Here is an 8833-nt window from a genome sequence, read left to right as displayed (position 1 = left end):
AAACAAAGAAAAATCTTTGAGTTTATTTCCTTTGAAACAAAGTTTTGTCTCTATTGAGACAATTTCTTTTGAAAACAATCTTTGAGTCTGTTTCCTTTGAAACAAAATGTTATCTCACTTGAGATAATTTTCCGTAAAACACCAAATTATGAATTTATTTCACTGGAAACAAACCATCATTTTTAGATGTTTCTTTTGAAACAAAAGATCTTTGAGTCTGTTTCTTTTGAAATAAAAATTTGTCTTTCGTGAGATAGTTTTTCGCGAAAAAATCTTTGAGTAGTTTCTTTTGAAACACAAAATCTTGAAACAAAGTTTTGGCTCTCTTGAGACAATTTCTTTTGAGAACAATCTTTGAGTTTGTTTCCTTTGAAACAAAGTTTTGTCTCTCTTGAGACAATTTCTTTTGAGAAAAATATTTGAGTATGTTTCTTTGGAAATAAATTTACCATTTGTGAGTCTATTTCCCTTGAAACAAAACAAAAATCTTTGAATCTGTTTCTTTGGAAACAAAATCCAATCTTTGAGTCGATTTCCCTTAAAACCATTATCCCTAAAGATGGTCTACCATCTTCATCGCGTAGGAACCGTGTCATCCACCGACCATACCTCTTCATCATGTAGGAGCAATGTTACCCCTAGATAACCAGTCGTCCTCATCGCGTAAGAACCGTGCTATCGCCATTCTTAAATATGGTCAGAACCCTTCATCACGTATGAGTCGTCTCATCCCCCGACCAGACCTCCTCATCACGTAGGAGTCATGTCACCCCTGATAACCAGTCGTCCTCATCACGTAGGAACTGAGTTATCACCCTTCCTAAAGATGGCCAAAACTCTTCATCACATATGAGCCGTGACATCCTCCGACCAGATCTCCTCATCACGTAGGAGTCGTGTCACCCCTAGATAATCACCCGTCCTCATCATATAGGAACCGAGTTATCACTATTCCTAAAGATGGCCAAAAACTCTTCATCACATATGAGCAGTGTCATCCCCTGACCAGATATCCTTATCACGTAGGAGCTGAGTCACCCTCAGACGACCAAACTTCTTCATTGCGGATGAGCTGTGTTGTCCCCCAAGACAAATCATATCAAATTTAAAAATCAAAGTAAAAAATAGATAACCGGACAAAAACTGGTTGTCTTTTTCATCTTTTTCCTATTCTTGTTAACACAAGAATATGCAAAGAGGGGCAACTGTAGACACCCGTTTTTGTCCGGGTCTAAAAAAATATTATCGTTATTATTATTATTATTATTATTATTATTATTATTATTTCTAACTATATTATTTTTGTTGCAGACCTAAACCCGAAGCCCATTACATGAAGCCCAACACACAAGTCCAATTACAAATAACTCAACAACCCACCAAAAATCGACCCAACCCGGTTCAAGCCCAACAACCAGAACCGACCCGACCCGACCCAGTTCAAGTCACCACCATATCCTGTTTCCAGACTATGCCCTGCTGCTACAGTCGCCATACCCTACTGTAGCTCCATCCCTTGCCCATTCCTCCATGACAGTAATAGTAAGGCCACAATCTCCCCCAAGATCACAGCACCACCAAATCATCAAGCAAAATTTTTTATTTATGTTTAACATTCTTGTAAGGGAAAGGAAATGCCCAATAAAAAAACAGGGGAGGGAACCCGTAAAATAGAAAAAACAATATAAGAACTGATTTTGATCTGCAATCAAATTTTTTTTTCCAATAACAAGGTATTCTAGATTTTTGTTTTTTTTTTTGTGTTTGATGCTTGTTAAATTATTAAAATGCAACTAAAAAATAGAGTTTAGTTTATCATTTCATTATTCATTTTATGTAAATTTAATGCTTTCTAAAATATATATAAAGGGAGGGATTTCGAAATACCTTGTGATCGGTTTGTTTAGTCGGAAAAATAGGGTCGCCAAAGAGGACATAGGGGCTGGGCTAGGTTGATTTAGATCGCAACGCCACCGTATGTAGTGACCTCCCTCGTGATTTGGACCTTTCGACCAAGGGGGGGACGAGGGAATTTTACCTTGTTTCATCGAGAAAGGGTTGGTGAGTGAGAAATTTCAGCATCGTGTTTGGTTTTCAGATGATAGGAGAACAACCACCCATATCCGGTGCCCAAACGTCGCAGGCTACGGTTCATCAGAGAGCCGCTATGGTTGTATTGAGCGAAGAGAAGAGATGAGGGAATGTTTAGCAGTTTCGGGCAGAATGAAGAGAAGAAGGGAGAAGTAATCTCATTTTGAGATTTTTGGGAAAATCACGCTATGGTCCTTGAACCTTTAGAGAATTTTGTGTTTCAATCACCACATTCGTGGGTTAATTACTCATGGGTCCTCTAATTTTAGGAACCCATTCGTATTCTGGTCAGTACTTTATGAGTAAATTGTTGTGTGGTCCTTTTCTTTAACAGATGTAATATTTTGGTCAACTGTTTGTGGGAAAATCTCCCTTAGGTCCTTTATATCTTGCCGTGTTTTTATATTTAGTTCACTAGATTCATCTTTATTTGCTATTTTTGATTTAAGCCTATATGTTTTGTTTTGTTTTATTCTGGTTACTTTCTATATATTATTTATTTGTTTTGAATTGTTCTATTTGTTGTTATTATTTTTATTTTAGTCATTGTTTTAATAGTTTTGCTATTTATTTTCATGTTATGATTTATTTCACACTTGTCATATAATTTGTAATGTTTATATTTTAGTCAATAATAAAATCACCTTCGTTTTTGTCCTTTAAGTCCATTTATTTTCATGTTATTTTGCTTAGCCCTTGTGTCCCTGAATATTAAAAATAATGTTTTAGTTGATTATATATGTTTAGCCCCTTTTACTTTTATTTTACTTGAATAGGGTATGTCATACTTAGTTTAATTTTAATCATTAATTAATTGTAATCCTTTGTATTAATTAGATGCAGATTATTTTCACTTTGCCATATATATGTTTATATTTGTCTAGTGTTATTTGTATGTAAATCATATCTTGTATGAAAATAAATTTATTTACTAAGTACTCTTAATGCTTGTACACGCATGTATGTCATCGTATTTAATCTTAGCCTATTTATTTATTTATTGGTTATTTCAAATTTATCCACTAGTCAATATTTTACTCGAATATGTTCAAGAACAACGATTTGTAGAATGAGCGTGGAAAGCATCGCTTGATGGAAGTGGTGTAATCCGATACGACATTTGAACAAATGTGAACTGAAAATAAAATTAATTTTATTTTGCTAATTAATTCTTTTTATTTTAAGTTGAACAATGCAATGCATGTTTCTAAATAGTAATTTATTTCATTTTACGCAAATATTGATTTTCAATTTATATTCGATTCACGTTTTATCGAAGAGGGAATATTCTTTACGGAAAAGAAATGTCAAAATAGCTTTCCCGACGGATGATTGTTAATCTCGAGATTTCTTTTCAAGTTAAAGATTTTTTCTAATTAATTAATTCAAATCAAATTAATTAAACTCAATAAATAGATCATATTTGAACTTTATATTTGATTCATGATTGCCACTATTTTCGACAACGTGTAAGCGACACAATACCAATTTTGGGCGCTGTGGGGGTGCTAATCCTTCCCCACGCGTAATCGACTCTCGGACCTATCAAATCAAATTTTTGGTAAATGCATACAATTTTTTCTTTAAAATTATTTTAAAAGACATTTTTAGGTATTCGACCTATCTAACCTAAAGGTCGATGACGACTCATTTTTCTATTTTTATTCAAATCAATTCAAAACCGACCAATTTTTCAAATTAAAGTCATAATCGTTTTTTTCAAAAAAAATGGTTGACATATACAAATGATGCTTCGGTTATTAAATATTGTTTTATTGAGTCATTTGACTATTAAAAATTATAAAATGGTGCCTCAAATATAAGAAGTTGTTTTGTTGAGTCTCAAGACTATAAGTTACAAAATGGTCATTCGATTATTTATTATGTTTCAAACTCATAATTTTCTGTTAAAAATTAACAATTGTCGAAGCTAGATGTTAATATGTTGATTGAGATAGAGGTGTTTAATGAGTTGAGCAGCTCGTAAGCTGTTCGAACTCAACTCGGTCAAAACTCATTAAATGCTTGACTCCGATTGATTCGACTCGAACTCGAGCTCGACTCAAGACCTTAACGAGAAAAGTCTAGCAAAGTCCAACTCGATTAGATAAGTTTGTGAGCAGCTTGTTAATGTTTTATATAATTTTTTAGTAGTTTGGTGATTGCAAGCAACAATAAATTGAGTGAATAGGTGTTGATTTTCTTATTTTTACTATTGATTATGTATCGTTGAACTTCTTTTTTTTTCAAGAATTTTTTAATACGTTAGTTTGACATATTTTTGGATTATTACTTCAGTTTTAATATGTTAGTTTAATGTATTTGTGGATTGTTATCTTGGAGTTTTGATTTTAAAATTGCTTCGTATACTCTTTTGCTAAACTTTTTGGTTGATTTTGTTAATTTATGTTTATATTAAGCTTTACAAAGTATTAGTAGATTTTATCTATAGTTAAAAAAAGGCAAAGTTTTTAGTGAGCTTAACTAGCAACGAGTTTAGTAATGAACAATGAGATGAGCAATAAGTTTTTTTAACGAGCATGAGTCGAGTAAAATTTTAACGAGTTTAACGATTAGAGTTGAGCAAAATTTTAACGAGTTTAACAAGAAGAGTCGAGCAACATTTTTTAACAAACAAGAGTCGAGCATTGTCTAACTCGCGATCGACTTGCTCAATAAGCACTCCCTAGACTGAGATATGATTGTGGTTTGAGATTATGATATCACATTTTATCATATTTCAATCAGCAGCTTAACGTATAACTCAAATTGTTGTTAAATTTTTAATGGAATATAACAAGTTTGGAACATAATGAATAGTCTGGTGATCATTTTGTAACTTTTAATAGTCAATGGACTCAACAAAGCAATTCCCTATAGCCGGAGAGCTATTTTGTAAGTTTTAATAATTAAATGACTCAATAAAAAAATATCATATAATCGAAAACTATTTTTATACTTTATCCAAAAATTAAATTATTTTTTAGGTAAAAACTCAGGCGTTATTAAATAAAAAAACTCCTTTTTAATATTTCATTAAAAAATAACCTTCATTCAACATTTTTTTTAGAAAAATAACTCCTAATCAGTTTTTAAAAAAATATCACCCAAATCTTGCATCCCACAAAAATTGATTAAGACCTCACATTTTATAAAAAAAAAATGAGTTTCATATATTTATTATGTCATTTATCTAAAAATTAAATAGATTTATCTAAAATGTCGAAGGATTTCGCACACAATAAAACGCGAGATCCTTAAAACAGGTTTTGTAAGACGTTAGAAAATCATACGTGTGTAAATTTAATGTATTTTTTCAATTAATACTGTTTGATCATTATTTTTTTGGATAAATGAAATTTTGAGGATTTTTTAATAAAAACGCCAAAAATTCATGTATTAATTTGGGACCGTTGAACAATAATTTTTTTTTCGGGGAGTGTCGGAATGAGTTAAGGTCGGAAAATCATGAGTGCGTGCTTGTTTCGGGGGATTAAAAAGAAAAGGCTGCAAAGCAGTTTGCCTACTTATGCTAAGATTGTGAAGGGGTCACGCTGTAGATGGACTTTAGGTATTTCACGAATAGCTTCCTAAATTATAGCGTATTTCACGAATAGCTTCCTAAATTATTATTTTTTGAATAATTTCAGTGTCTAACGTTAACACTTTAGGTATTTAGGCTATCAACAACATTAATTTCCTCCGTTAAGTGACACATATCACTTAATAAAAAAAATTAACATCGTTGACAATCCGAACATCTAAAACGATAACATTTATAATATTACGAACTAGAATGATTCAAAAAATAATTTAGATACCTATTAGTGAAAAAGATTATTGTTTGGACAATTATTTTATATTTAAGCCAAATAAAAATGTTCCTAAAATCATGAGGTGGCGTTTGGTTCGCTGAAATGTTTATGAGGAAATTGGAATCTGTAAAGGAATTGGAATATGTCAAGAATTTGAATCCAATTTCATATTCTGTTTGGTTGGCAGTAAATGGAATTGGAATCCAATTGCATATTTTGTTTGGTTCGCAGACATATCAGATGAATTTAATTTCAGTAATATAAAATGACTGAATTGCCCTTCTTATTTTTTTTTACTTTATTTTAGTTTGTTTTACAACTTACATATAGTAATATATTATAAAAAAATAAAAATATTAAATTTTCATTTTATTGATTGATTATTCATTTCAATAAATTATAAAAATCATGCTAATAAATATCATAAGTTAAAATCATCGCAATCAAAATATGTTAATAAGTTACCAAAAGATAGAGCAATATTTCGATACATTCCAATCGGAGTATGTTAATTAGTTATCAAAAAATATACCAAAAACTATTTTTATTCAATATATGAATTAGAAACTCGACCGACACGACACAAAATAATAAAAAAATTATTTTTATTCAATAAAAACATTGACTTAATTGAAAAAAATTATATATAGAGTGATATTATTGTAATTATTCCTAAATATATAAGGTAAAATTATATATTTTTTGGGTCGGTCTGATTTTTTCACCCTAAACACGACCCGACCCGACCCGAATATCACACTTAAAAAACCCCGACACGACTCGACCCGAATATCGCACTTAAAAAACCCGACCCGAACAAAATAAAGTTTCACCTGACCCGACCTGAATATATGAATTAGAAATCCGACCCGACCCGAAATAGTAAAAAATTATTTTTATTCAATAAAAATAGTGACTTAATTGAAAAAAATATATATAGAGAGGGTATTATTGTAATTATTCCTAAATATATAAGGTAAAATTATATATATTTTTGGGTTAGATAGTTTTCACCCTAAACCAGAATTCGACCCGACCCAAAGATCACACTTAAAAAAACCGACCCGACCCGACCAAAATAAAGTTTCACCCGACCCGAATATATGAATTAGAAACTCGACCCAACTTGAAATAATAAAAAAAATTTTATTCAATATATGAATAAGTTACCAAAAGATTAATGAGGGTAGTATGATCAAATTTCAATTCTCTCCAACAAGATAATTGAATTTCATCCATTCTTGGATGGAATTCACTTTCCCTCGTTTGATGGAAAGTTGAAGCCATGAGGAATTCCAATTCTCTTAAAAAACTTAAACAAAACATGAAAAAATAATAAAAATAGATTTCAATTCCCGTCAATTCCAAGATTTATCCAACCAAACGCCGCATCTTTTTTAAGTTAAAACCCTGGTCATAAAACCCCGAATTCAAACATAGATCGAGAAAACTCAAATCACCAACACAGTCCAACAGTAGAAATAAAGATGGCTAGCTTCATTCGAACAGCTCAAAGAACATTCATCTCTGCAGCTTCGAAAACCCTAACTAACGACAGCCCATCACCAGCTTCACTACTCCAATTCAAAACCTATGCAACCTGCAAAACCCACGAATCGCCTTTCACAGCCAACATCATCAGAATCCTAAGCAACGAGATCGAGTACCAGCACGACTACGCCCCCCCATCAGGTAACTAATTGTTCCTATCAAAACTTTTGCACCCAGATTTTAATTTGATTTCTTTCTTCTCAATTTATTTAGCCTGCTACGACTTTCAATTCATTCACGGTCCAAGACCGACCGGGAGAGAAGTGGATGACAATGAGGGCAAGATATGGAGACAATGAAGATATCAAAATAGAAACAACTATGTTTGACGGTTGTGCTTTTGTTCCTAAGCCCGGAGAAGATAGCACCGGGGAAAATATGGTTCTTCACATTAGCTTGTTTGTTGATATCTCCAAAGGTCAAGGTTATCCTGAAATGGAAATTTTGCGCTCGGCATGGCTCGATCGTTTAGAAATCCATAAAGTTCATTTGCTAAATCGTGATAAGATTGTTATTAATCCGTACATGGGACCTGATTTCAGGTATAGCTTGCTAGTTCGTTTAGTACTTTTTTCTTCTTAATGTTGATTGGTAAACTAAATTGTGTTCTTTTTTCTTTAGGAAAATGAATGGGAAACTTCAGGAGACACTTCTTGATTATTTGAAAGCAAGGGGGGTAAATAACGAACTTTGTCGCTTTTTGCACGAGTATGTGATGAATAAGGATAAGATTGAACTCATACAATGGTTGAGAAATGTCAAATCCAGAATGCAGAAATAGAATGAGGTTTGTTTATGAAACTTTGATATCTCCTTCGTAGATGTTCCTATGCAAGGTTGGAAAGATTTTTATTTAGGTTCCTCTATGTTTTGTGACCAACCGTTGTGAAAAATTAAATACCAATTTATCCACCATATTGTGTGGCATTGGCTTATAAGTTTTAAATCTTTTCTATCTAAGCTGCAGAATTGTGAAGTTAATTGTAAACTCGTTGCACAGAACCTTATGAGGATTATATATATGTGAATAGACTAAATTTTAGAGTCTCGACACCTTTTCGGCGCTTGAGCAATCTTTGCAAAGTAATTATGATGCATTTCCTCATAGCATTCCTTAAGTAATATATGATATCTGCAAGAGTCACTTCTAATGTATGCAATATGCATATCAATCAAAGCATTATATTCGAAAGTAATTCGAAATTACTGAATACAGCAAACCTTCACCCTGGAGAGGCTTTTACTTGATATCTGCGAGAGTTATTTGATGGATGCAGGCATGTGAATGAGTTACCATAGCGTATTTTAGTACCATTAACTAAGGTGCTGCAATTTCCATAACTTTCACTTGGTGTTGCAAGGTTTTAATCGTACAA

The 8833-nt window shown here is 32.2% G+C and overlaps 1 protein-coding gene across 1 annotated transcript; it reads left to right on the top strand.

Annotated features, from left to right (window-relative positions):
- The first annotated feature begins 7347 nt into the window (after nucleotides 1–7347).
- LOC120149168 (uncharacterized protein At2g39795, mitochondrial-like) lies at nucleotides 7348–8238 on the top strand. The gene is made up of 3 exons (XM_039162056.1): nucleotides 7348–7598; nucleotides 7669–7999; nucleotides 8079–8238. The coding sequence occupies exons 1-3, from the start codon at nucleotides 7394–7396 to the stop codon at nucleotides 8236–8238; spliced, it is 696 nt and encodes a 231-aa protein (XP_039017987.1). The 5' UTR covers nucleotides 7348–7393.
- Nucleotides 8239–8833: the final 595 nt, after the last annotated feature.

The sequence above is a fragment of the Hibiscus syriacus genome, unplaced genomic scaffold (genome assembly GCF_006381635.1).
Source record: "Hibiscus syriacus cultivar Baekdansim isolate YM2019G1 unplaced genomic scaffold, ASM638163v2 tig00002793_pilon, whole genome shotgun sequence".
In the NCBI taxonomy this organism is placed as follows: domain Eukaryota; kingdom Viridiplantae; phylum Streptophyta; class Magnoliopsida; order Malvales; family Malvaceae; genus Hibiscus; species Hibiscus syriacus.
The sequence above is the reverse complement of the archived record's forward strand: the minus strand, read 5'-3'. Positions and strand labels throughout refer to the sequence as shown.

Bases quoted from the DNA above. Each gene is read 5' to 3' on its own strand.
- LOC120149168 (XM_039162056.1), top strand. From the start codon at position 7,394: ATGGCTAGCTTCATTCGAACAGCTCAAAGAACATTCATCTCTGCAGCT. The intron at 7,599-7,668 runs GTAACTAATTGT...CTCAATTTATTT, and splicing joins CGACTACGCCCCCCCATCAG to AGCCTGCTACGACTTTCAAT. The intron at 8,000-8,078 runs GTATAGCTTGCT...TTTTTTCTTTAG, and splicing joins TACATGGGACCTGATTTCAG to GAAAATGAATGGGAAACTTC.